We start from the raw sequence: 26,448 nt of genomic DNA, 5'->3' as shown, positions 1-26,448 counted from the left end.
TTTGGCTTGGAAAACTTTTCATTTTTCTTTAGTGGCTGAATATGGAAAAATTTAAGTGTCTGCATGCAAGTTGGTGAGTCATTCAAGGATTTTGCACCGGATTTTGCCCCGAAGCGAGGATTTTTTTTGGAGGGGGAGGTAATGCAATGAGACTAGATTTTGCTGCAGGCTGAGAAATGTGTCTTAGTTATATGCTTCAGCAGCGAGGGGTGAAAATGGGATGATTTAGAAGTCTGATTAGTTGTATGAGAAAATATCCTTGGAGAGCTAGCTAAATATGAACTGGTTTAGGCAAATTGTGTTCACTTCTCTCTCTCTTTGCAGGTTCTGGTAAAATGGATGCAGAGCATTTGAACAGATTCTGTGGTGGTGCTTCTGCTCTCGTGACTGAGCCACAGTTCGCTCAACGACTGAGGTATGATTTGGTTATAGCTGCGCTGGCAGAACGAAAAGCTTGAAAAGCTGGCAAGAAGCACAAGGCCACCTCCAGCCTCAAACAAAGGCAGGATGAGTACCTACCAGTTGCAGGGGAGTAACAGCAGCAGGAGAGAGGATATGCCCCTTTCCACTCCTGCCAGTAGGCTTCCAGCGGCATCTGGTGGGACACTGTGTGAATCAGGAGGCTGGACTAGATGGGCGTCCTTCAGCCTGATCCAGCAGGGCTCTTCTTATGTTCTTTTTCTTCTTATTTATTATTTATTCGATTTCCTTATGAAAGGTCTGTTTGAAAAATGAATTTAACGCATTTATGGAAAACACTTATACCCTGCCTTTCCAACACACTGCTGTTACACTGAGGTGTCTTATAAACAAATGACAAAATACAATAAACATCAGTGCAAATATAGAAGATAACAACAGTGAAACATTAAAAGTAATAATGCTACTTTTAATAAAAGTAAACATTTAAAGTAATACTGCAGAGGCTAACATCGGTTAAACGGGAAAACCGATTCAGCCTCTTGGAAGATGAGGATTTTCAAGTTCTTTTGAAAAGGGATATTTTAATCGGCTTTTATGATTTAACTGTTAAATTCTTGGTTTGTTTTATGCTGTAGACCCCCTAGAGACTTCAGTAGTGGGTGGCATACAAATTAATTAAATATATTAAACTCATTTGGGAGGAAGATTGATGAGGCTTCTCTGTATCTTCACTCTAGGCAACAACTAGTTCCTGTGACCAAGAAACAGGGTAGTTGCATAAATATTAAAGGCTGGAGTTAATGTAGCTGGGAACAGACCCGCTTCTTGTTGCCTGAGGTTGGCTGGGGAAAGGGGCAGGTTTTGTTAATTTCTGTGTGCCTGGGAGGGAAAGTAAACTGCTGCACTTGGGGATACTGTTTTGGTGAGGGCCCCTCCCCTGGTGGTGGCACCTCATCTATGGAATGGTCTCCACAGTGAGGCTTGGTGTCACTCTGGTGTCACTCTATTTCTTTAGATGCCAGGTACAGACCTTCAGGCTTCAGGTTCACTCAGGCTTTTAGTGGCTTTTTAAAAAAGTTTTTTAAAAGTTTTAAAAATGTTTGGTGTTGTATTTTCTATTGCAATTTGTTTTTCTCATTTTATGTGTGGAATGTTCTTAATAGTTGTGTTGTGAGTTGCCCAGAGAACAAGCTGTTATGGGGTGGCTAACAAGTGCATTATTAGTATTAGTATTATTGTCGTCATCAACGTCTGGGAATCCTTGTTTTAGGGAATGCTGGCCAGCAACTTCCTCTCCTCTCCTTCTGCTTCTTGCAAGCTTTTCAAGGAGTGTGAAGAGAGACAAAGCTCCATGCAACGGTTGGGTTGGTGCTCTGATGACAGTGGGTGGGCGTCTTGCCACCCTGATGGTGCCCCAGTAATCTGCCACCGGAGGCAGCAGGCACACCTCGCCTCATGAAAGGACCGCACCCCTTTATATACTTCATAGCTGCACAAGCTTCGTACGCTCCCAGCGGAGCCATTTCTTAGGTGCTGCAAGTCCCTCCTTCGTGTCAAAGCCAAGTGCTTTGCTGCCTCACAGGCTTGGCACAATATCACTCCTTCCAATGCTGGTCAGTGCCTTTCCTGCACTCGATGCTGTTCCTCCTTCCTTGCAGCAGTGGGTTTCCTGGAGGCAAAACAGGTAGCATTCCCCAGCCCCTCAAAGACCTGTTGCCCTTGCAGGGAATATTTGCAGAGAGAGGGGATTCTGGACAGCCGTTACCGCATGCAGAAGCTTCCAGAAGGGACGGTGGCATTGCCCGTGCTAGGCCAAAGTCTTACGGAGCAGCACCTGCAGCAGCTGAAAGAGAACATCACGTCTGGGAGGACCTGCGCTCTGACATGGATGCAGGTGAGCTCAGCTCCATGTTGAGATGGAGCAAATTAAAACGAACCTTGTACAATGTGCGATGAGTGTCGGTGTTCCCTGTATCAGGGATTCCCAGGTGTTGTTTGTTGGTGATGGGCCTATTAGGATGGTCTGCCTGAGAAGGTTATTGGGTACAAAAGAACTCCAAGAACCAGGGGAAGGGTTTAGTGCTGGCTCTGCTGCTGGTTCTATTGATGCCCTGGTGGAAAGCTGGAATAGTGAGATCACCAGGGGAGTAGACATGTTTGCTCCTAAGTGTATCCCCATCCAGACCAGGAGATTTATCCTGTTCGCCAGATTACAACAAACCCCCACTACTGTGAGCATCTCTCTCTCGTTTGGATTCAGCCTCAGTTTATTATCCTTTATCCAGCCCGTTACTACCTGTAGGCAGGCAGGCATTTCGGGGCAAGATGCCATTTCCTGATAATTATGAGGAGGAGAGAGAGATTTGGGAGTCATCGGCACATTGATAGAACCCAGCACTAAATCCCGTTATGACTTTACCTTCTAGTCCTCCTTAATGGGCTAATACTACTAAAAATTCTATAGTATAATGCTAAAAATGCTATATAACATTAAAAATGTTGCTGCTGCTATTGAGTGCCTGCCTGAGGGAGAGGGTGAGAGCACCTGCCAGCCCCTGCTTGACCTGTGGGACTGTAGCCTGTGGCTATGGCTGCTCTGCGGGGGGTTTGTGCACGATCGGGGGCCCAGGAGTGATTCAGCAGTCCCTGCATACCATCTGACCAGAGTGGCCATCTCTGGGCCTATATAGGGACGCTGCTTGTGGTGGCAGACCCGCCACAGGAACCTTGTGTGTGGTAGTGGTGGTTGGGTGGGTGGGTGTATAACACTTCGGCTTCTGTTTTAAGCATTCCTTAGGTGAGACACGTTTAATGTGTCTAGGGCTGTCTGGAGATGGGGAGACAGGGTGTGTCCACTAATTATGGGACGGCAATTCCGGTGGTGGTGGTGAACAGAAGAAGTAATGTCGGCAGGTCAGCGGGCCATTACAGAGGAAGGGGAATTGGAAATCTAATCGTTGTTTCCCCTTCCAGCTCTTCTGGATGGGGTCACACTTCCCTGGAAGGAACAGGTATGCAGTCTGGGGGTGCTTCTGGATCCAAACCTCTCTCTGCTGTCCCAAGTTGAGGCAGTAGCCAGCAGTGCCTTCTATCAGCTTTGGCTGATACGCCAGCTGCATCCGTTTCTTGAGATAAATGACCTCAGAACAGTGTTACATATGCTGGGAACCTCCAGACTGGATTACTGCAAAGTGCTTTATGTGGGGCTGCCCTTGTATGTAGTCTGGAAACTACAGTTAGTTCAGAATGCGGCAGTCAGGTTGGTCTCCGGGTCATCTCGGAGAGACCATGTTACTTCTGTATTGAAAGAGCTATATTAGCTGCCAATATATTTCTGGGCAAAATACAAGGTGTTGGTTATAACCTATAAAGCCCTAAATGGCATGGGCCCTGGGTGTTTAAGAGAACGTCGTCTTCGTCAAGAACCCCAGCGCCCATTGAGATCATCAGGACAGGTCCGTCTACACTTGCCAGCAGCTCGTCTGGTGGCTACTCGGGGACGGGCCTTCTCTGCTGCTGTCCCAAAGCTTTGGAATACTCTCCCTGCTGAAATAAGAGCCTCCCCATCTCTGACAACTTTTAAAAAGTCTTTAAAGACGCATCTGTACACCCAGGCTTTTAAGTAAATATTATTTTAATAGTTTTAACATTGTTTTGAAATTTTAAATTGTTGTAATGTTTTAACTTTTCTGTTGTCATTTATTTTGCTTTGTTGTTGTTTGGGGCGGTATAGAAATATGTTAAATAAATATATGAGATTTAGGAAACATCCCCCTTGGGCACTTTGTGCTTTGAGAATTATTTGGGCTAAAAATTGACACAATAGTCTTTGAGGTTTTTGACATAAGGGTACCAGCATTACTGGCAAGTTCTGATAGAATTTTAAAATGGAGATGGCGTCTGTTGTGTGTATGAGAGAGAAAACTAGCTGATCCTATCTCCCCCGCAGAATCCCATTCCCTCAAAAGCAGCCCAGGTCCAGTTCCCCATCCAGAAACTGCGTGATGAGCTGCGCTGCCTGGTACTGACCTGTGGAGCGGCCTGGTCGGAAGAACTGGAGAGCGATCTGCCGCGCTCCTGGCAGCGGCACGGAGACCTGGTGTTGCTGAGTGAGGAGAGCTTCAGAGCGGCACTGTGGGGAGAGATGGGTGAGTGGGAAGCATCCTGTGGGGCGAAGAAGACACCCTGTGCGCATCTTCTGCCCTCAGCGAACTCAGCCTGTCTGGGCTCTCTTTCAGGACCCAAGCTCTGGGAGCTGGTTGCAGGTGCTCTGGGGGCCCAGCGCTTAGCAAGACGTGGACGTATCCTGTCGGACTCCTTTCGGTCCCCCACCGTGACCCTGTTGCTGGGGCAGGACGGCTGGGTTGAACACGTGGACAATGGAATCCGGTACGGCAGGGGTGTCCACACAGGGGTGCCCAGATGCCGTTGGACTGCAACTCTCCTCATCCCCAGCCACAGTGGCCAGAGGGGATGTTGTGAGTGCTAACCCCACAGCATCTGGGCACCCAGATGTGAGAACACTGCCGTGAGGGGTGGCAGTGCCAGGTTTTTCTTTCTTTCCTTCTTCTTATGAGTTCAGCGAGGGACTGGAGTCAATCTAGGCTTTCCGTCCTAGAACTTAAGCCCAGAAAATGACTTATGTCAAAGTGTGTGTGTGTTGCAAGGTTGGCATATCGTAAATATGACAACTATCTTCTGGTGAATAATCTCCAAGTAAGGATAGCAGGATATAGAGACTGCCTTCAGAGGTCTGGACTCGTGTTAGGGACTTGGGGAGGGAGATGGAGACTGTTTCACAGGGCAAAGCATGTCTTGGTTACTTCCTGCCTCTTCTGTTGTGCAGTTATCTATTCACTAACTTGTAATGGTTCTGTGAGACCGGATGGTTATTACTGAAGGTAGACTGGAGCTTTACAAAATAGATTTTAGTGCCCCACCCCCAGGTGAGAGTTTTTCTTTCTATACTTTATAGATTTTTTAATTTTGTTACTGTGGTTCTAGGGGTGTGTGATGTAACCTCTTTCTGGCAGTCCAGATAGTGAATCTTCCTCTGAACATAGTTCTCATTTTCTGTTCCCTTGTTTTGAGAAACACTCCGTGTTTATCCAATTTATCTTAGCCTTTGGATGATGGGAGTTATAGTCCAACATCATCTGGAGACCCAAGTTTGGGAACCACTGGTTTAGAGTCCTGGAAGAGGGGAGGGAGAAGCACTGTAGATAAATCAGGCAGGATGACATTTGCTTTGGATAACGGTCTGAATAAAGGATTGAATTGTGAGCCACATGTGGTTTAGAGCCAACTGATGCTTTATTTAGTCCCTCCTTGGACACGTCTGGCTTCCACGGGCCTTCTGAATCTGCATTGCCTCCCCAGGTACACATTTGATGTGACGCGGTGCATGCTGTCTCCTGGAAACATCACGGAGAAGCTACGGATCGCGTCCCTGCAATGTAGCGGGGAAGTGGTGGTGGATCTTTATGCTGGTAAATACCATCATGGCGGCGGCAGCAGCAAAGGGGTGCAAACATTTTATAAAGAATTTAAGCAACTGGGCACCTGAGTCCTGAAGCCAGAGAGGGTGGTGGACTGCACAGAGAGGAGGCTGAACTGGGGGTTCCCCTCCCTCTCTCCCTCCTCCTTCTGGGGCTCTCAGCCCAGGGTTCCACGCTTTGGTTCTCTGGTCTTGTCAGACTATAGCTCCCATCATCCCCTACCATAGTGGCCCAATACCATTGTGGTGGGGATGATGGGAGTTGTAGTCCAGCAACATCTGGGGACCCAAGGCTCAGAACCCTTGCTCTAAACCAGGCCTGGCCAACTTTGCCCCCCACCCCAGCTGTTTTTGGATTACAACTCCCATAATCTCCAGCCATAGTGGCCAATAGCCAGCGATTATGGGAGTTATGGGCCGACATCTGCAGGAGGGCCAAAGTTGAGCAGACCTGCTCTAAACCATTTTATACTTTCCAAAAGGAAAACCACAAAGAATTGATATTACTTCCAGGAAGCCGAAATGTCAGTGTATGAACGTGCGAAGAGTCCTGCTGGATTGGACCAAAGCTCCGCCTAGTCCAGCTTGAATTCCAGAAAAAGCCATCCAGATGTTTCTAAAGGCAAAGTCAGTAGCCGCCCTGCCCCCTTAGCCTTTCTCCCCGGCACCTGCTAGGTTCGGTGGTATACTGCCTAGGAACCTGGAGGTTCCATTTTAGCCCTCGGAGTTAATTATAGGTAGACCTGCCCTGCATGAACTTCTCTAAACCCTTGTTAAAGCCGTTAAAGCTAGTGGACATCACCACATTAATACGGTTTCTCAGACCGGTGACAGCATAGGCTTGCCCAGGTGAAACTAGCTTCGCAGTATGTGCTATTGCGTGACTGTCACTGCCAAGAGCTCCCGAGACCCAAGTCTGCTTTGCCACAAACCTTTCCGCTGCCTCCCCACCTCCAGTTTAGGCTCAGCTTGGCATCTCTGTCTGGTTCTGGCTGGGAAGATTCCAGCCCCTGACGTGAAAAGGCCAGATAATGCTGCACCTGGCACTTGCGTCTAGCTGCTCCCCACTCACCGGTCTCTTGTCCTCAGGGATTGGCTATTTCACGCTGCCGTTCCTGGTCCATGCCGGCGCTGCCTTTGTCCACGCCTGCGAGTGGAATCCTCATGCTGTGGAAGCCCTGCAGAAGAACGTGCAGCGGAATGGCCTGCAGCATCGGTGCCACGTTCACCCGGGAGACAATCGGAAGGTGAGTGGGGAGCATGTCGCTGCTGCCCTCTTTCTTCCTTGACTCTTCATTTCAAATTTCTGCAGAAAAGGGCAAAAGGAACAATGACGAAAAACCAGGAACGATGATAACACTTCTTCTTTGATTATTTCTTCACTTAACTTAGAATATCTTCAAATGCAGTTACACAATAAAAATCATTTCCAGCTTTTCAGCTCCTGTAGAAGCAGGGTTTGTTTGTTTTTGTTTTGGACATCCGTACAATTGGGAAAAGGTAGCCAATGCTTTAATATCTGAACTAGCTTGGGAAGGAAGGAAGGAAGGAGCCGAGGATAACGGGGAGGCTGGCTGTCCACTGAGGCATGCTCTGCTCTCTGGCTTGTCCCTTCCTCCTTTGTGGCTGATCAAAGCAAACTGAAGCACCCCAGGGCCAGGGGTGCATTTAACACAGGGCTGCACAACTTTGGTTCTCCTGCTGGTTTGGGACTACCATCATCCCCAGCCAGTAGTCGGGGATGATGGGAATGATAGTCCAACATCTGCAGGAGTGCTGCAGTTGTGCATCCCTCATTGAACAGAATTCTGTTTTCTCTCCCCTCCTCCTCCTCCTCCTCCTTGTCCGCAGCTGGAACTGCGAGATGTGGCTGACAGGGTGAATCTGGGCCTGATCCCTACGTCAGAGGAAGGCTGGCCCGTTGCCTGTCAGGTCTTGCGGAAGGACATCGGAGGGATCCTCCACATCCACCAGAATGTGGAGTCCTTTCCCGCGAAGGCACTTCAGCTGCTCCATGAGTCAAAGCAGGACCAACAGCAACGGTGGCGGCTTCCAGCTCAGGTGCTCTCTAACGGGCAAGAGGACCCAGTGCTTGGTGGGGACCACGAAAGCCTACAGAGTGCTGGAGGACAGTCCCGGACTCTTGCAGCCAGATGTGAGTGGCAGAGGTGGGCAGAGGCCACAGGGGCCCGAATCAGGACTTTGCTCCAGGAGCTGGACAGGAAGCCGTGGAGGACAAGCATCCTGCACATTGAACATGTGAAATCCTATGCCCCCCACGTGAGCCACCTGGTCTTGGATCTGGACTGCCGCCCCCTTTTGTAGGGCACAGGGAGCGGATTTTCCCATTGGAGCAACCCTAGATCACTGTCCTGCCTTTGGGGTCGCCCAGATGGAACCAGGCTGAGTGTGGCCGGCAGGACTGGAGTTGGTGGCGAGGTGGCAGACTGCAGCAGAAGAAGGGGGAGGCCGCAGCCCCCTGGGGAAGGCAGGAGATCCAAAGGGGTATGGGACAAAAGGAACTGATGGCTGAAAGCAAGTCCTGACACGTTTCGAGGATGACCTTTTCCTCGAGGGACTGCAAGATGTAGCAAAGCAAGAACTTAAAAATGAGTAAAAATCTAGAAGACCAAGATAAAAAATACATGGACATCATGATGAACTGGACCCCAGCTTGCTAAAAACGAAGCACAAAACCAGCAGGACCAAGTGGTGAAACTAGCAAAAGAAATATAGGGAAAAACCAATGCAGAAAAGAGTAAAAACAGCAACCCACCAACAGGCAAGTGAGTAGGCAAAATCTTGCTGAGATTTATAGCCGTTGCCTGGGCTCCCCTTGGCCCTCTTGACCAGGGACCGCTCCCCTTTCCTGGAATCCCTCCCTGGTCAGTGTTCCCATTTTCCCCTCTTGGGGGAGGCCTTGCTGGAGTTGTCCCCCTTCAGCGTCCTCTCCAGAGTTGCTTGGGGGTGGGCCTGCACAGCTTGAGCCCCTCCTGCACATGTTTGACTACAACTCCCGTCCTGCCTAACTATTGGCCGCTGGGGATGTTGGGAGTTGTAGTCCAACAGCTTCTGGAGGGCCAAAGTGGTGCAGCCCTGCTCTGGAGCAAGTGGGTGCGGCCTGTCTCTAGTGAGCCAGTGTGTGCGTGGGAACACAGCCCCGAGGGACTCGGCCGTGCACTGCATAGCCACTGGCCCAGTCTTCAGCCCTGGTGGGGTCATGGTGCGGGTGGGGCTTGGGCAGTCATCCTGGGCAGCAGCAGGGGTGGTTCCAGGGGCATTCCTCTGTCCCTCGGTGGCCTGTTGGCCTCCTCTTTCCACTTAATCTAATCTCCCTGCCTGCTGCAGGACACAAGCCTGGGAGCTGCCCGCCTGGGCGGTTCCTCTGGGCCTGGCTGTCAGGATTGTGATCATTGCTCCGCGACAGAGCCTAGAGCAAATGGAGGGTGAGTCATGTTGGCCAGCTCTCCGTTTGTTCTGGAAGCCTCTCCCCACCGCAGTGGATAGGGAAGGCCGGGTCTTGAAACCAGGGCCAGGTAGCCGCTGCAGCCACCCCAAGGGCCGCCAAAGCCCCAGAAAGAGGCCAGGAGGCCAGGAGGCAGCTGGCTCCGAGGCAGGAAGCGTTTAATCACAGGGGGAAGGAGGAGGAGGTGGCAGCTTGGAAGTGGGACTCTCTCGCTCTCCAGTCCTGCCGGCTGACCCCACCCGCATTATCTCGGGCTGGGCGGTGTGTGTGTATTCTTGGGGCGGAGCAGCCTTGCCAATGCTGTGTCCACGCCTTGAGGCCGGCCAGCCTGGCTGATGCAAGCAAGCAGCTGTGTGAGTCGGTGTCCGAAGCCCCCTTTCCTCGCTGCCCCGCTTCGATCTTGCTGTGGTGCCTTCTTGGCCGCCCCAGTGCTCTGAGGCTTCGGTAGTTCCCAGTTAGTGTGCTAGAACTGCCCCAAATCCTGGGCAGATGGCAGTGGCTTGCAGCCCTCTTCAGCAGCGACCCCATCTTTGGTGGCTTCGAGTGGTGGGGGCACGGGGGCCTCTACGCTAGCAGCGGTGTTTCTCAGCCGTTGTGTCGCAGGAGACTGGCCCGTGTGTGTGTGCCTGGGCTGGCTTGCTCGGAGCCGGGGCCCCCAGCGGGGTGTTTATGCTCTGCCCTGTTGGAGCTGACTTGGCCCAGGGTGCCCCAGGAAGGATGGGTGGGTCCTGAGATAAAGGGGGCAGTGTGCCATAGTGTATATATTTTTGTAACTGAGGGGTCTTGGGATGGAAAAGGTTGGGGATCTCTGCATTATCACCTCCAGCCATTGTCGCTGATTCAACAAATCCAGGAACTAGCAACGATCTGGTTGTTAAACAGAGTGCAAAAAAGTTTGCTTCCAGCGATTCTGCCAGCATCACAACTGGACAACAAGCCTCCTCCACCTCCCACTGTTCAAGACAATGGAAGGATGCCAGTGATGTCATGCTTTCCTGAAAATACCCCCACGTGCACACTTCATGTTCAAAAAATGTGTGTGTGTGTGTGTCGCTTGTTGAATAAACTTCTTCCAGTCTTGGGCTGGGGATTCAGAGGATGTTTTTGTCCTTACCAGCATTATTATTTCTGCAGGTAGCACTGCTGCACCAAAGCTTGTCTCAAAGAAAATTCAGAACTGCACAATGGTATGCCAGTGTAATTTGAACACATGGCATGCTGCCCTCCGGCACAAACCTGTGTGTTTTCCTTGTCTGTGTTTTCCTTGCTTTGTCGCCCGGAGTCACTTTCCATGGCATTTAGAAGCCTCCACGGAACGGGAGGGAGCGGCCTCCTCCTGAGTCAGACCCTCGGTCCATCTCGCTCAGTACTGTCTACACTGACCGGCAGCGGCCGCTGTGGGGAACAGGGTGCCGGACTGGGTGGGCCCTCTTGGGGCCTGATCCGGCACAGCAGGGCTGGTGGCCTCATGTCCTCCCGATGCAGCTTTTGCATGGCTCCAGTTTTCGAACCTCTGCGCTTTCGGGGGGGGGGGCGGCCAGGCCGGGAGCGGCGCTTTTTAAAAGGCCGGGTGGGGAGCAGGAAGTCCCAGACACCCTCCTGCTTGATGGGCGGGGCGGGGGGGGCGCGAGGGTCGCGGAGGAGGCTGCCGTGGCGCGCAGGGGGGGGGCGCGCAGCAGGAGGGAGGATGCTCCGCCGGGGCTCGGGAGAGGAGGGCGCGGCGCCTTTAAGCCGGAGGCTCCTCCCCCTCCTCCTCTCCCTCCTCCCCCCCCCCGCTGCCAGGTCAGGGCAGGGAAGAAGCTTCAGGTTCCCGCAGCAGCTGCTGGGCGCAGCAGGCAGGGCCGCCTCGGCCGCCGCCGGGAAGGAGGAGGAGAAGCCGCCGCCGCCGCCGCCCCGCAGGTAGCCGCCTCCCCCGCTCTGTCCGCGGGCGGGGGGCTTCTCTGGCCGCCTTGCTCCCCTCCCTGGCCCCGGGGCGGATGGCGGCGCCGGGGTCCCCTTCGCGAGCCGCCCCTTGCTGGGGATGCGCGCCGCCGGGCTTGGAGTTCCGGCTCGCAGCCGCGCCTCCTCTGGGCTGGATGGGTGGACGGACGGACGGCGGCGATCCCGGTCGTCGGCACACGCCTTCTGCACATGCTCAGAGGAGCCAGTTTCCTTTTAAAAACTTCTTTTTTTTAAAGGGCGTTTAGCGCCTCGGCTCGCTGGGCAGAGAGGCGCTCTCTAAAGCGGCCTCGTATTTGGAAGGGGGCCGGCGGGGAGCAGCTGGCCCCACCATTCGGCACAGTCCTGCCTGCTCAGACCCGGCCCGGCTCGCGGAGTCTTGATGATCTGGGGGGGAGAGTGAGGTATTGTGAGGGTGTAGAAGGATGCCGGGATTGGAAACGGATGGGTGGATCTCTGGGACGCTTTTCTTCCTATGCACTGGAGCCTCAGTTTTGGGACGGAGATCTGCTCAGATGCGACTTTTGGGGAGGACTTCAGGAAGACGAAAGGGGGATACGCTAACTGTCTTTAATCTTCACATAGGAAAATTGGAGGAGTTCTCTGCTGCTCCTGAGTGCAGGATGAGAACCAAGGGGTTGAAATAGACAGGACGAGGGGTTTCCCAAGAGTAAGAGCTGTTGGGCAGTGGAACAGTCTGCCTCATGCAGTGGTGAGCTCTCCTTCACTGAAGGATTTTGAACGGGGACTGGGCAGCCATCTGTCAGGAGATGCCTGCTCCAAGCCGGTGAAGATCTCCAGGGTCCTGTCCAACTCTTTGGCCATTGTGGTTGGGGATGATGGGAGTTGTAGTCCACTAACCTCTGGGGACCCCTGTTCTAAGATGATCCAGTCAATCAATACAAGTTTTAAAAAAGCTTCTAGCAATGGAGTTATAGTAGAGAAGCAAGGCAGATGCTCAACTTTTTTTTTTTGGAGCCTCTCTAAGTAATCTTATATAAAACTTTAATTTGCAGAAGAACAATAGGAAAGAATTGGACTTCGGTGCCAGAAAGTGTGCTCTAGCTAATGTGAGAGGGCAGTTGCCTCCAGCGTCCTGCCTGGCAGCATTAAACTCTTGATTTCTTTTGAGCTTTTAGAAGCTGTGGCGCTGTAGCCAGGGGAGGGGAAGGAACTTCCCGCCTGCAGCCACGATGGAGGCCGTGGACCTGTCCTTCCTTTCGGAGGGGGAGCGGGATCTGATCCTCCAAGTCCTGCAGCGAGACGAGGAGCTTCGGAAAGCTGAAGAGAGGAGAATCAGGTGAGAGCACGCAGACGGGGAGGCGGGCGTGGGTCACGCTAACCGAGCCAAGGAGGCACCTTTCGACAGTGGCGCTGCCCCGATATTTAGCAGGGAGGAGAGCTGGTCTGGTGGGGGCGAGCATGAGCTGCCGCCTTCGCTAAGCCAAGGGAGGGCAAATGTGGGGAGGGATGTTGCCGAGGAGACTGTGCAGCGTCTTGGCTTTGCGGCGGCAGCCAGAAGCCGGGTGCGCCAGGCTGACTGTTATCTCCCTTCTCTAACGGTCATTTTGTGAAGAGATAGTGGCCGTTGAAATATCTGGAGGAAGCAATAGTCAGTCCGCGATGGTCAGCTGTCGTTCTTGGTGTAAGAAGGGGGTGGGGAGTGAAGACCATGGGGGGTGGGGGGCAGAGTGGAGGACAGATGGGGCTGGGGTCAGAGGCGGCGCCAGCTCTTCCTCGGGGCCGGGCGGTCCTGGCTGACGGGTTCCTTGTGCTGCTCCCGACAGGCGGCTGAAGAATGAGCTGCTGGATATCCGCAGGAAGGGCGCCAAGCGGGGCAGCCAGCGCTACAGCCAGAGGACCTGCGCCCGCTGCCAGCAGAGCCTGGGCCGCGTCAGCCCCAAGGCCCACACTTGCTGTGGCTGCAACCACCTGGTGTGCCGGGACTGCCGCTCCTACAGCACCAACAGCTCCTGGCGCTGCAAAGTCTGCTCCAAGGAAGCGTGAGTCTGGCCCTCTTCCTAGAATCTTTGTTCTGTATGCAAAGGGAAGCAAGCAGGATTCTAGTCCTCAGGGTCCGGGCAGCTGTTGTCTGCATAGCACCCTCCATGGACCCAGCACGCTACAAAGAGTGAGAGCCTAGGTCCCTGTCCCAAGGGGCTTACAATCTAGAGGTGTTGATAGAAGGGAGAAGAGGGGGACGGGGAAGGGAATGGAGGCAGGGTTTTTTGGCTAAAACAGGGGTTCCTGGACTTGGGCATCCGGATGCTGTTGGACTACAGTTCCCATCATCCCCTGCCACAACAGCTGGGGGTGGTGGGAGTTGTAGTCCAGTGACATCTGTGGGCCCAAGTTGGAGAAACCCCCTGGGCTACAAGCTTCAGAAGTCAGATCCTCCAACTGCTCTGTGGAGCAGTCCAGTTCTTCCTCGGGGTTCCCAAAATGGGGCGTAGATGTTGTCGGGAAGCCAAGGCCACGAGGCTAGTCAGGAGGTGGCCGGGCCAAGGGTACTGCCCTTCTCACTCTAGAGAGCCAAAGGGGCATGGGGGGGGGGCTGTGTGAGCACACCCTAGATCAGGGGTGTACAACTCAAATGCCTTGGGGGGCGGGGAGGCTAGAACCAGCCATGGTGGGGAGTTTGGGGACGGAGGTCAGTTCCCAGCACATCATTGCATTGAGATTAATTATCAGAAATATTCGTGAGAGCAGTTATGGATTGTGGATCTCCCCCTCCCCGCATCGAGGGACCCACAATTCTAACCAAGGTTAGTGGCCAGGAAATAGGCCCGCCCCTGCTCAGCCAGTGGGGCTGCTGGAGTGCCTGCCAGCCCCAAACAGACGCCAAGTCTTCTCCTCTCCCTAACTGTCTGTTGCTTTCAGGCGGCAATCCTAGGCATGCTTCCTTGAGAGCAAACCTCCTTGGGCAGACTGTGGGGTGTATTTCCAAGCAAACATGCATAGGATGGTGCTGTCGGGCCGTCTCCAGAGAGGCCAGAGGGTGGCCCCCTCAGAGAAGAGGGAATTGGCCGGAAGAGGGATCCTCTGCCTTTCTGGGATGCGCCCTGCCTGTGCCCGCCTGAAGCTGATACCGCTGCTGTCCTCAACACAGCAGCAGCTGGCTCCCTCCCTTGCCGGTCCTTGACCCCGCACGGGTCTCATCTGGTCTCAAGAGGGCAACTGCAGGCTACTTGGCAGTGTGGCAAGCCAAGAGCCCCAGATCTCTGCTGTTCCTGTAGGATATACCTTCATGGGAACCGGCGAGAAAGTCCCCCCGGGCTGGATCTGGCCCTTACGATGTGCAGGTCTGCCCTAGATGAATAGCTAGAGGACCTCTTGGCTTCTTCTGCTAAAGCTGCTTCTGCAAACCCCGAAGTCTGCAAAACTTGGAGCACAAGTGTGTGTTCTGTGCAACCTAATGAGGGCTAGGAACTTGACTTTCCTTTGAAGTGAGAGCTGAGATCCGGAAGCTGCTGAGTTCCGCAGTACATGGCCGAGTCTATGCTTGGCTGGCTGCCTCGCACGAAATGCATGCTGTCTGAAACTAGTGAAAACAGACTGTAGGTATTGTAATCTCCCCCTTCTCTGCAGGGAGCTGAAGAAGTCGACCGGGGACTGGTTCTACGACCAAAGGATCAATCGCTTTGCAACCAGGTTGGGGAGTGATATTGTTCGGATGTCCCTCCGCCGCAAACCACAATGTAGGGTTTCTCTCGGCAGCTGTTTCCTTTTGGAGGGGGGTGAAGGGTGGCTTAAAGAGGGGCTGCCCCACTTCGGCCCTCCCGCTGTGGCTGAACGACAGCTCCCATCATCTCCAACTATTGGCCAAAGTTGGGCAGCTCTGCTCCAAGCTCTGTCAGCTTCACCATTGCAGTTTGTTTCTTTATTTGATTGATTGATATAGTGCCCTTCCCGAATGGGCGCTGGGCGGTTTGTCAGTTGCTAGCTTGGCTCTCTGTGTCCCCAGCACTTTGGGGCAGCACCACCGAGTGTGTCTTCTTCCTGTCTCCGTGAGAGCTGGTCTGGGGGTAGCAAGCAGGACTGGTCCCCTAAGCAGGGTCCACCCTGGTTGCATAGGAAAGGGAGACTCGAAGTGTCAGCCCTGGAAGAGATTCCCCTTGGGGGATAATAATGGGGCTGCTCTGGGAAGAGCCTCTAGGTCCCGAGTTCCCTCCCTGGCAGCAGCTCCAGGACAGGGCTGAGAGAGATTCCTGCCTGCAACCTGGGAGAAGCCGCTGCCAGTCTGTGTAGGCAAGACTGAGCTCGATGGCCCAAGGGTCTGACTCAGTCGATGGCAGCTTCCTCTGTTCCGAACATCAAGAGCATCTGAGGCGAGTCAGGCCATTGGTCCAAGTGGCTCAGGATTGTCTCCAGGCATCAGGGAGAGGTCTTCTTCCCCAGCCCTGCTTGGGAGTGAACCGGAAGCCTTCTGCCTGCCCAGCAGGGGCTCTGCCACTGAGCAACGGCCCCTCCTGCGGGTTTTACTCGTTGACTGGATGCCGGTCGAAAGCGTAGAGTTGTTGCCTGTTTGGGGTCTTCCCAAGTCATCCGCCTGCCCTCTTCTCTGTTGCCTGGAACGCTGGAGGAGGGAGACCACCTAGCCGCTGCTCCTTGAGCACAGGGGCAGCCCTTCAGAGTGGTGGCTTCCTTGTATCCGGCGGGAAGAACGACAGTCCCAGCCCAGCACAGCCCCGGTGGTTGTCACTGGTGTCTGCTTTGTCTTTGTTTCCAGGTTGTGAACAGCTTGAAGAAAGGGAGTCAACTTCATTCATTCACTTTGAGAACATCTGTGGACATTTGGGGGGGGGGGTGAAGGGAATTCGTCGTTGTGTGTTGTGGTCTGGGAGTTCTCAAACCGGGGTCCCTAGATGATGTTGGACTACAACTCCCATCGTCCCCATGCCATGATTGTGGCGGGGGGGTGAAGGGAATTGTAGTCCAAAGACATCTGGGGCGTAAGTCTGAGAGCCCCTGCTTTAGTTGGGTTCTGCAGTGCAGTGTCTTGTGTTCTAGATCAGGGTTTCTTAACCTTGGGCCCCCAGATGCTGTTGGACTACAACTCCCATAATCCCCAAGCAAAAGCCATTGCAGCTGAGGATTCTGGGAGTTGTAGTTCAACATCTGGGGGCCCAAGGTTAAGAAACCCTGTTCTAGACGCTTCATATCATCCTCATCCTCATCACCACACCCTTGATGTGTAGGGAGAACGCTCTGGCTTCTCGCCCGGCTGTCTTGACACGGCAACATTTGTTTTTCCTTTCAGCCAACAAGAGGGAGACGGTGGGGCACGCCCTGCTGCAGAAAGCCCAGCTGGGCGATCCCAAAGCCTCTGCCAGGGCGGTGCAGAAGAGTCCCCAGCAGCGCCAGGAGCCCAGCAGGTGAGGCTCTCCGCCGGGCCGTGCTCTGGGGCCTTTGGGCCGGTCTGTGTCGTTCCCTGGTCGGCTCATGTCTTAACTGCGAGACAAACTCGCCGCCGGTGGCTGGCTGGCTGGTTAGTTGAGCAGGTAGCAGAGGGAGGGGGGCTGCTCATCTCGGGAACCTGGGAAGTGGCGCTTGCTCGGGAAAGGGGGGTCCTGTGGGGAAGGGATGGTGGGAGTGGAGCGGGGGGGGGATATAGTGCATGCCCCTCCCACACAGAGGAGGAGAAAGCCCCTCTTCTAGGGGAGGAGAGGGCTACCCAGAAATGCTCCCGGGAAAGGGGCGACCCCCTTTGGAAAAGTCCAGGGCAGTGTCCTTGCTCCCTGAGGCTGGGCCTTCTGACTCCATTGTCCCTTCCAGCTTGGCTGCTGATTCCTCCGAGCCACGAGATGCGAAGAGCGACACGGAGTCCATGGAGAACATGAGCCTGGATGGCTCCCGCCCTGTCTTGGCTCCCAGAGCTGCCAGCTCCAGGTCAGAAAGTCCGGCCCCCACTTCCGTGTCTGGCCGGCCCTGCTCTGTGCATTGGTCAGCGGCCCGTTAATTAGGAGCACGGGAAGCTGCCTTATACGGAGTCAGGCTGTTGGTCCCTTTAGCTCAGTCTTGTCTGCTCTGACTGGCAGCAGCTTCTCCAGGGTTCCAGGCAGGAGTCTTTCCCAGCCCTGCCCGGAGATGCTGCTGCCAGGGACGGAACCTGGGACCTTCTGTGTGCAAAGCAGGGGCTCTTCCATGGAGCCCCAGCCCCACGTGGCCCAATGGATTTGACGACACCACTTTTTGCAATGAGGCACCGAGTGGAGGCAGAGTTCCTTTTCTCTCCCCTGCAATCCTAGCACTCTAAGTCCCCTGACAAAATGGACTGACAGTGGATTCTGGACAAAACTATGTGTGGAACAGGCTGCCACAAGATGTGCCGATGGCTTCTTTGCTTTGTGGCTTTCCCAAGGAGGTTAGCCAAATCCACAGCACAGCACTTATCCACTGCTGCGACTCAGTGGGGCCGGTGTGTGTGTGTGTTCCACTAAATGTCAGTTGCTTGGTGGTGGTGGTGGTGGGCATGGGGGGGGTGAGCTGTTACTGTTATGCCCCGATTGTGGGCTTCCAAGAGGCCTCGGTTTGGCCACTGAGGGGTACAAGCGGCTGGAGTAGATGGGCGGTTTGTCTGCTCCAGAAAGAGGGTTCTTGTGCATCCCTCCCCTCGTTTTCCGCTTTTCTCAGCCCTCATCAAGAGAAGACGAAACCCGTCAGTCCCTCGGGGTCCAATGTATCCAGCCGGACCCTCCCCGTCCGCTCCAGAGAGGTCCTCCCCTCGGATTCAGACAACGTAGGTTGGCTCTTCTGCATCTCCTCCGTGTGCTCTCTGGATGGCGGGTTTCTGTGCTTTGAGGCAGGTGCTTTTGCACTCCTCTAGAACAGGCATCCCGAGAGGGGCACGGCTCTGCTTCCTATCCCTGACTCTCAGCACAGGAAGGCAGCTGTGCAAAACTGCCTAACATGTGCCAGGCCCAGTTGGTGGGGTGGGCTGGCAGTGGCCCAGCACCGCTGGAAGGATCATGGCCCTGCAGGGCTTGAAGACACCCAAGTAGCCCCAGGTAACTTGCTAAGACCAGGGACAGGCTTAGCACAGATGTTCTCGAACCTGAGTTCTCAGATGGCAGAGGAAGATGGGTGTTGTAGTCCAACAACATCGGGTTTGAGAACCCTGGCTAAATGGGCTTCCAGGAATTGGATCCACTTGCTGCTTCTGCCGGGAATCTGGTCTGTGGGGCTGGGAGAGGGGTGGCTCTCTGAAGCTGTGGGTTGTTGCTTGCTAGGAAGCTTGTTTGGGGAGTCACCAGAGCACTGCTTCAGCGGACGAGAGCGAAACCTTATTTAAGAAGAATCCCAAGAGAACTTCGCGGCCTTCAGGTAAGAAGCGTCCAGGTCCACGGTGCTTCCGCTTGCTGTAGGCAGCCTATCTGCTGCGTTGTGCTGGGAGCCCTGCACCCAACCTGGCGAGACCCACATCCAGATCCTTGCTCTGGATCTTACTGGGTGATGTCAGCCAGTAACTGGTCTGAGAGCAACTCAGTTACTCCCCTATTAGAGACGCTTTCTGGGTACTGGATGATCCAAATGTAGTATAAAGTGTTGAATCTGTATGAGGCTCTGGGTTTCTCCTGTCTCCACGAAGCTGAAACGAGCCCGTCTCGCACCCCGTATCTGTCTGCAGAATACACCAAGTCGGTGATTGACCTGCGACCAGAGGAGCCCAGTCGTGAAGGCGGACCTCTGGGAGACCGAAGCAAGTCCGTCCCAGGCCTCAACGTTGACATGGTAAATCGCCTCCTAAGGGGAGAGTGTTCCAGAGTCTCGGGGCGGCTGCTGAGAACTGGAATTGGTGTGCCCAGGAGGCAGTGATGGTATCAAGAGAGTTCCTTCTGTTGACTTAAAGCGGCGATCTTCACTATTGCCCAGCGGACCCTAACCCTGCAGAACTGCGGCCAGTCAGTGGGGACCAGTGAGCTTCACTGTCTTTTCAAGCAGGGGGCACTTGGGCCAAAGCCTCCCCACGGGGGAGCCCTTTTCTACCACACTGACCTCCGCACCAGTGCTGTGCTGGGAGGGCCCTTTGAGAGAGAGAGAGCGAGAGAGCTCAAGGAGGAAAGCCTGGGAAGGGCTACAACTCCCGGCACGTGGAAGCTCAGGAGGGCTCCGTTTCCCTTCAAGGAGCTCTCCGCCAGGTATGCTGGGCAGAATTCCTGTAGGCTTCTTCAGAGCCGACTCTCTTTCTGTCTTCCCAGGAGGAGGAGGAGGAAGAAGAGGACATCGACAGCCTGGTTGAAATTCACCGGAGGAGGGCGGCCAGGTGCAGCATGCGAAGCGGGACATCTTCGGTGAGTCGTGGGACTGATCCTTGTCCCCGCGTCGTCTTCCAGGAGCTCAGCGTGCTTCCCTTCGCAGCCTGCCTACTTCTCTGATTGCCTCTTTAGCTTGCCTTTCTTCCAAGGAACTGGGGTGGGGGGGGCTCTGCATGGTCCATCTGCTTTATGTTCACAACAGTCCTGTAAGGTAGGTTAGACTAGGGGAGAGTTTCTCAGGGAGCTTCATGGCTGAGTGGGGCTTTGAACCGGAGACTCCCACGAGGAGAGGTGCTCTTGGGGACCCCTTGGCCCACTGATGTCAGGAAGGGCAGTTTTTCTCCCCATCCGTGGAAGATGGAGCAAGAAGTGAAAGATTGAATGCAGATCTGGACATACAGACTGGACATGGGCAAACGTTTCCCCGAGTGTAACAGCTGATCTACGTATGCAGCAGAATTTCCTAGGCTGTACCATTCCAAGTGCAGGTGGGAAATCACCTGTTTTGAATGCTTCCCTGCAGGAAAAGATCCCTACACTTAAAGATTAGCAGGTAAAGGATGGTTCTAGGTCATCTTTTCTCCCCAGTGGGGATGCATCTGTTGGGGATGCTGTATCAGATTCCTGCACTGAGCAGTGCAGGGTGGGGGCGAGCTGGTCTTGTCCCCTGTGCTATGCAGGGTCCACCCTGGTTTGTATCTGAATGGGAGACCACATGCGAGCACTGTAATTGGCTCCCCTGAGGGGATGGGGCTGCTCTGGGAAGCAGAGCTGGGAAGCATGCTCTTCTGCATGCAGAAGGTTCCAGGTTCCCTCCCCGGCAGCATCTCCAAGATGGGGCTGAGGGAGACATCTGCCTGCACTCTTGGAGAAGCCGCTACCAGTCCGTGTAGAACAGGGCTGCTCAGCTTCGGCCCTCCTGCAGATGTTGCCCTACAACTCCCATAATCCCTGGCTATTGGCCACTGTGGCTGGGGATTCTGGGAGTTGTAGACCCAGAACAGCTGGGGGGCCGAAGTTGAGCAGGCTCAGTGTAGACAAGACTGAGCTAGATGGACCAGCAGCCTGATTCAGTATAAGGCACCTTCCTAGGTTGGACCAGAAGACCTCCGAGGTCCCTGCCCGCTCTAAAATCCCCATCGCCACCAAAGAAATAATCTTCCGTCTGCTTCCCCCTCTTCTCTTTCTCCTTCTCCTCAGAGCACTCTGGGAAGCATGATGAGCATCTACAGCGAGGCAGGTGACTTTGGCAACGTCTGCGTGACGGGAGAAATCTCCTTCGCCTTGAATTATGACCAGAAGGCCCAGATCCTCCTGATCCACGTGAAGGAGTGCAGCCACCTGGCGTACGCCGACGAAGCCAAGAAGCGCTCCAACCCGTGAGTGCTGAGATGGGGCAGGAGTGCCGTGTTGGTTGGGAAGGGGCCCTGTGCATGTGGGGCAGCATTTGGTGGGGTCGGTGGTGCAACAGGAAAAAGCCTCCTTGGTTTCCAGCGTGTGGTAACGGACTGTACTAGGGTCTTGTTTCTGGACTGGAGGCACCTGATACACCAACCTTGCTGAAACGAAGGAGGTCTAGGTCTGGTCAGTGCCTGGAGGGGAAAAACCCCATGTATGCCGCTTGGAAAGGGATCTAGGTGTCTTGGTGGACAACATGCTGACCCTAACCCTAACCGGCTGCTAAAAAAGTGAATGCAGTCTTTGACTGTGTTTAGCAGAAGCATGGTGGCCAGGTCACGAGAAGTAACCCTTGGCGGCTATTCCGTTGTAGCCCTTCCCAGGGTCAGGCAGGATTTGGAATTGGTGTGTCCAGTTCTGGACGGCTGGGCAGGATGGGGGAGGTGCCTTGAGGCTACCCGGGGGAGGGCAGGGAGCAGAGCTCCTTGTCTGGGGGCACGGTGCGTGTCTGTGTGATGAGCGGCTGCTGGAAGACGGGGAGGTCACCCACCCATTTGTTTCCTTCAGGTATGTGAAGACGTACCTTCTCCCAGACAAATCCCGCCAAGGGAAACGCAAAACCACCATCAAAAGGAACACCGTCAACCCCCTGTACAACGAGCTGCTGAAGGTGGGCCTGCGCCATGGTGTGTGGGGCGGAATAGCCAGGCCTGCTGTGCATGCCTGGGTGGAGGGCTTGTGCAATGGTCGGGGTAGCCCCCACCCCAAAGAAGCCGGGCACAAGCTCAGGGGGTTGTAATCTTCTTCGTGTTCTCTCCTCGCAGTACGAGATCAACAGGTCCCTCCTGCTGACCAGAACCTTGCAGTTCTCCGTCTGGCATCACGACCGCTTTGGCCGAAACACGTTCTTGGGAGAAGCGGAGGTCCCAATGGACTCCTGGAACACTGAGAGCCCACTGGAAGAATGTCTGCCTCTGCAGGGCAAGGTCTGTCCCGCCCCAGCAGGGGAGCTGAGCCTCGCAAGTCTGGGTCCCCTGCTGCTGCTTCCTACAGACAAGCCCTGACTGGAGGCAGAAGTGCTCAGGGGTGTGGCCAGGGAACATGGTGCGGGGGGCCAGCTGGTGGGCTCCATAGGCAGCTGCTGCCTTCTGAGTCAGACCCTTGGTCCATCTGGCTCAGCGTTATCTACACTGACTGGCAGCAGCTCTCCAAGGTTTCAGGCGGGGGCTGAACCGGGGAGCTTCTGCAGGCGAAGCAGATGCTCTGCCACTCAGCTGTGGTTCTTGTATATGTGTTTATTCGTGGCCTTTTGCAACTCCTGTATGGGATCCCTTTAGAAAAAGTTCCCTTTTGCATATTCTACAAAACCGGTCTTCCTCTCGCAGTGCATGGACCCTGCCTTCCCGTAGCCCCCTTTGCCATCGTTCATGCACGCACCTTTGGGATCTCTTCCATCGGGAATTGGCCACTCGTGTCAACCTCTAATCCACAAAACGCTTTGTTCATCCTAATCTGCCTTATCGCCCCTTTCTGTTCTAGGACAGCTCAGGCTCGACTGCCTCTCAGTATCAAGGCGAGCTGGTGGTTTCCTTGAAGTACATTCCGCCGGCAAAGCACCCTGCTACAGGGAATGGAAGGAAAGGTAAGGACTCTGTATTCTGCAGCGGCACTTCTCTGAATGGGACACCGGCCGTATATGGGGCATCTCCTTTGTCTCCGATTAGACACTACCTGCTCATTTCCAGTTCCATCCCCCTGCCCACAAAACCTGAAGGTCTAGATCAGGGCTGCTCAACTTTGGCCCTCCTGCAGATGTTGGCCTACGATTCCCATAACCACTGGCTATTGGCTAATGTGGCTGGGGATTATGGGAGTTGTAGTCCAAAAAACAGCTGGGGGTGGGGCCTGAGTTGAGCAGGCCTGGTCTAGACACTTGTTTTATTAGGAAGCACAGATCCTTCTTGGGTCTCAGGTTCTGCATTGCGTAGTTGGTAGGTGGCTTATACTCCGTCCCAGTTAAAGGAAGCCTACGGGAATGCTTTCATCAGGGGCTTCTGCCATCTGTGTTCACCAGGAGGGTCTCTTCTAGGCAAGAGAGAAGACAGAGGGGAACTTCAGGTCTGGATCAAAGAGGCCAAGAACTTGACAGCTGCCAAATCCGGAGGGACGTCTGACAGCTTCGTGAAGGGGTGAGCAAACCAGAGTCTTTGGTCAGCCCCGTCTTGGCTCACCTAGTGGGGTTTTAAAGGGCAAAACCAGGATCTGTGTGAACCCTGTGACCTGTGTGGCTTATGCGAGCTGGAAAACTGGTGTAACTTAATCCACTTTTGCTGATCAGAGGGAAAGAATAGCAAGCTATGCAGGGTGCTGGAGTATTTCTTGAACACCAAGAACTCCCTTGGTAGCATCTTCAGGGACAGAAACTTGCTTTCATTGGAAGAGAGAATGGGGAGGGAGGGAGAGCGATTCAAAATGCTGGATTCTGCCTCTCCTTGGATTCTGCCAAATACTGATTCTTGAGTGTGGTCACTGTGGTCACGGCGTTGCAGAAGCCCTGTCCGCAGGAATGTCTGGACTAAAAGAGAGCCAATTCCTCCTTGTGCACAGCTATTTGCTACCTCTGCGGACCAAAGCCACCAAAAGGAAGACTCCGGTTGTGAAGAAGAGTCTGAACCCACACTACAACCACACGCTGGTCTACAACAACGTTGGCTTGGAAGAACTGCAGCAGCTCTGCCTGGAGCTTACCGTGTGGGACCGGGAGCCCCTCTCCAGCAACGACTTCTTGGGAGGCGTCCGGCTGGGGGTTGGGAATGGTGAGGAAGCTGCTTGTGTGGGGGTGGGTGACTGGGACCTCCTGGGCACTCTTTTGTGTCCTGGTGCAAAGCCAGCAGAAAGAAGCAGCAAGTCCTGCATCAAAGTAAGAAAAACCCAGTGCAGAAATATAGGGTGGGGGAGACCTTGGCAACAGTGCCTGTGAAGAGGATCTACCACGAGCTGAACGTGAGCCAGCTGTGTGATGCATCTGCTAAAAAGGCCAATGTCATCTTGGGCTGTATTGACAGAGGTATAGCGTGTCCAGATCACGAGAAGTGATTGTTCCACTGTATGTATTCTGCACTGGTAAAGACCTCACTTGGAATACGGTGTCCCGTTCTGGTTACCGCATTTTAAGGACGACACTGGGGAAACCAGAATGGGTTCAGAGAAGGGCAAGAAGGAGGGTGAGGGGTCTGGGAACCATGTCTGTCTCTGAAAGGGATGGGCTTGTTCTCTTGCTCAGTGGGTTGGAATCACAAGGAGGCTGACTTGGGCTACCTACTCGGAGGGATTTCCGAAGACTAAGGACTGTCTGTCAGTGGAACTGCCTGCTTTGTGTGGTGGTGGGCTGGGCTCTCCTTCTTCTCCATTTGCAAGCCTCCAAATGGGGACCGGACGGCCAGAGACCAGGAATGCCGTAGCGGTTCTCTGCACTCAGCCAGGGGCTGGACTAGAAGCCCTGGGGGACCCTTCCCCCTCTCGCCTCCTGTGATGCTGCCGAGTGCACAGACATGGCCTTCCGGGCTCACCCAGCCCGTGTTGTTTCCTTTCTAAGCCGGGGTGCACAACTTCAGCTGTTGTTAGAGGACTGCTCCTACGATGAATATTCATACATTGCTTTTCAAGAAACGTTCTCAAGGTGCTTTGCATGCACGCATGCTGGCAGGGTAGATAAGATGCCCTGGTCTAAGCGCTGTTATCTGGGAGGCCTCTTACTGGGGATGCTTTACTGCCGGGCTACGGCTCTCACTTGGGGAGGCCCACAGCCGCAGCTGGCCCACCTGCCTTACCTTCTGCTTGCTTTCTTTTCTCTTTCCAGGAATGAGCAACGGCCAGGTGGTAGACTGGATGGACTCAACAGGCGAGGAGATAGGCTTGTGGCAGAAGATGTGCAAGTACCCGGGGTCCTGGGCGGAAGGGACGCTCCCCCTGCGCTCCACCATGGCCAGGTCGAAACCATAGCTCTGGGCCTGCCCGCCTGCTTCGGAGCGGAAAACGGGAGGCGAAGGAAGCAGGATGTCCTGCCGCCTAAAGCTCCCTTGGCCCTGGATGGGGGCCCGTTCTGGTTCTTGGCCACCCATCTTAGTCCTCAGGATCAAGGTCGGGGGCAGTGATCCTTCTAACAAGGATTCCTTGTCAGGAAGCCCACCTGGCTTTCGCTGACTACAACTCCCATAGTCCCCAAGCAAAAGCCGTTGCAGCTGGGGATTCTGGGAGTTGTAGTCAACAAACATCTGGGAAGCCCTGTTAGAGGAAACACTGGTCGGGGGCAGGCAGCCTGGGGCCCGCCAGCAGCCGCTGATCTCCAGCCCTCCTCATCCCCTGCCACCGTTGTGGAACTGGCGTTCAGCCACAGCCGGATGCCAGAGGCTGCCTACCCCAGTCTAGGTGCTGTAACGGCCCTAGAATTGTATCCCAGCTGGTGCCTTGCCTGGGTGCTCTCACGGTGCCTTTTAAAACACTTAAAAAAAATACTCTCTTTCTCTCCTGGCTGCCTTGGCTTTCTATGGTAACGTGTTTCTATTTCTCTTCCTGCTTAAATGTTGTGGCGAGCTTCTGTTTTGTGTGCTGGGGAGAGGGTGGTTGAAATAAAGTTCCAATGTCTGAGCTGGCGGCTTCGGGACTCTCGTCTTTACCACTGTGAGCAGTCTAGGTGCAGCAGGAGCAAGAGAGGATGGCAGAAAGTGAGCTGCAGTCATCATAAAGGAGCGAGAGGGGATGTCGAATGAGTGGCTTTTTCCCAGGTTGGGGCAGGGGTAGGAACCTCGGAACCTGCTTTCTACTGAGTCAGACCATCTGTCCAACTAGCCCCAGCTTGTCTGCTCTGACTGTCAGCAGCTGTTCAGGGTTTCGGACAGGAGTCTCTCCCTGCCCTTCCTGGAGATGCTGCTGCTGCTGCAAAGCACAGAGGCTCTGCCAGTGAGCTACAGCCCCACCTGCAAAGGGAACTCAAGCAGCGTGGTGCAGTGGCTAGCGTGTTGGGCGAGGGGCAGGGAGACCAGAGTTCAAATCCTCATTCAGCCCTAACACTCACTGGGTGACTCTGGGCCAGGCAGTTAAGCCTTGCCCACCTCAAAGAAGGGTTGTGAGGACAAACACAGTCATGTACACTGCTCTGGGCTCCTTGAAGAGCGAGCAGGCTATAAATAGGATGGATTTGTGTCTCCAGGTGTTCTGACTACATCTCCCATCACCCCCTTTGGCCATTGTAGCTGGGGATGCTGGGAGCTGTAGTCCAAAACCACGCAAGGAAGCAAGGGTGGGAGCTCCTTGAGTGTGTAGTGGCAGTGAGCAACTGTGAGCCTCCAGCTGTCTTTGGACTACACCACCCATCATCTGCCGCCACAGTGGCCAACAGTCAGGGGTGACAGGAGTTGTGCCCTAACAGCTGGAGGCTGAAATAGTGACCCCCCACTGACGAATGGGAGCGA

At 54.3% G+C, this 26,448-nt stretch overlaps 2 protein-coding genes across 10 annotated transcripts in view; both read left to right on the top strand.

Annotated features, from left to right (window-relative positions):
- Nucleotides 1–10,485, top strand: part of TRMT12 (tRNA methyltransferase 12 homolog) — a 31,949-nt gene extending 21,464 nt beyond the window's left edge. For 4 of the 5 annotated variants that reach the window (XM_053273900.1, XM_053273895.1, XM_053273899.1 and 1 more), the window contains exons 2-8: nucleotides 325–415; nucleotides 2,149–2,317; nucleotides 4,373–4,571; nucleotides 4,662–4,812; nucleotides 5,803–5,912; nucleotides 7,010–7,167; nucleotides 7,772–10,485. In XM_053273900.1, the coding sequence (XP_053129875.1) occupies nucleotides 336–415; nucleotides 2,149–2,317; nucleotides 4,373–4,571; nucleotides 4,662–4,812; nucleotides 5,803–5,912; nucleotides 7,010–7,167; nucleotides 7,772–8,245 (1,341 nt within the window). In that variant the 5' untranslated portion in view covers nucleotides 325–335 and the 3' untranslated portion in view covers nucleotides 8,246–10,485. Of the gene's footprint in view, nucleotides 1–27; nucleotides 74–324; nucleotides 416–2,148; nucleotides 2,318–4,372; nucleotides 4,572–4,661; nucleotides 4,813–5,802; nucleotides 5,913–7,009; nucleotides 7,168–7,771 lie in introns of those variants that run through there. The other variant, XM_053273896.1, reaches the window with a different exon arrangement.
- Nucleotides 10,486–11,068: 583 nt separating this feature from the next.
- Nucleotides 11,069–25,624, top strand: SYTL4 (synaptotagmin like 4). 5 transcript variants are annotated; one of them, XM_053274407.1, is made up of 18 exons: nucleotides 11,174–11,285; nucleotides 11,564–11,728; nucleotides 12,464–12,624; nucleotides 13,112–13,327; nucleotides 14,913–15,022; nucleotides 16,585–16,699; nucleotides 17,100–17,213; nucleotides 17,958–18,063; nucleotides 18,554–18,647; nucleotides 18,952–19,055; nucleotides 19,523–19,615; nucleotides 20,780–20,958; nucleotides 21,545–21,647; nucleotides 21,802–21,963; nucleotides 22,517–22,619; nucleotides 23,067–23,166; nucleotides 23,585–23,793; nucleotides 24,837–25,624. In XM_053274407.1, exons 3-18 carry the CDS (start codon nucleotides 12,518–12,520, stop codon nucleotides 24,977–24,979), a joined length of 2,058 nt encoding a protein of 685 aa, XP_053130382.1. In that variant the 5' UTR covers nucleotides 11,174–11,285; nucleotides 11,564–11,728; nucleotides 12,464–12,517; the 3' UTR covers nucleotides 24,980–25,624. The 5 variants fall into 5 exon arrangements, with proteins under 5 accessions (XP_053130379.1, XP_053130380.1, XP_053130381.1 ...); XM_053274404.1 differs by lacking the exon at nucleotides 11,564–11,728 and having other exon boundaries at nucleotides 11,069–11,285; XM_053274405.1 differs by lacking the exon at nucleotides 11,564–11,728 and having other exon boundaries at nucleotides 11,155–11,285; nucleotides 12,457–12,624.
- The last annotated feature ends 824 nt before the right edge of the window (nucleotides 25,625–26,448 follow it).

The sequence above is a fragment of the Hemicordylus capensis genome, chromosome 11 (assembly GCF_027244095.1).
Source record: "Hemicordylus capensis ecotype Gifberg chromosome 11, rHemCap1.1.pri, whole genome shotgun sequence".
Lineage (NCBI taxonomy): Eukaryota > Metazoa > Chordata > Lepidosauria > Squamata > Cordylidae > Hemicordylus > Hemicordylus capensis.
Note: the sequence above shows the minus strand (reverse complement) of the source record. Positions and strands in the feature narration are given on the sequence as shown.

What these genes read in the sequence shown, in the direction of transcription:
- SYTL4 (XM_053274404.1), top strand. Translation starts at nt 12,518, where the DNA reads ATGGAGGCCGTGGACCTGTCCTTCCTTTCGGAGGGGGAGCGGGATCTG. An exon ending in AAAGTCTGCTCCAAGGAAGC is followed by an intron (nt 13,328 to 14,912) that starts GTGAGTCTGGCC and finishes CCTTCTCTGCAG; the next exon opens with GGAGCTGAAGAAGTCGACCG. An exon ending in TGCGAAGCGGGACATCTTCG is followed by an intron (nt 19,616 to 20,779) that starts GTGAGTCGTGGG and finishes CCTTCTCCTCAG; the next exon opens with AGCACTCTGGGAAGCATGAT.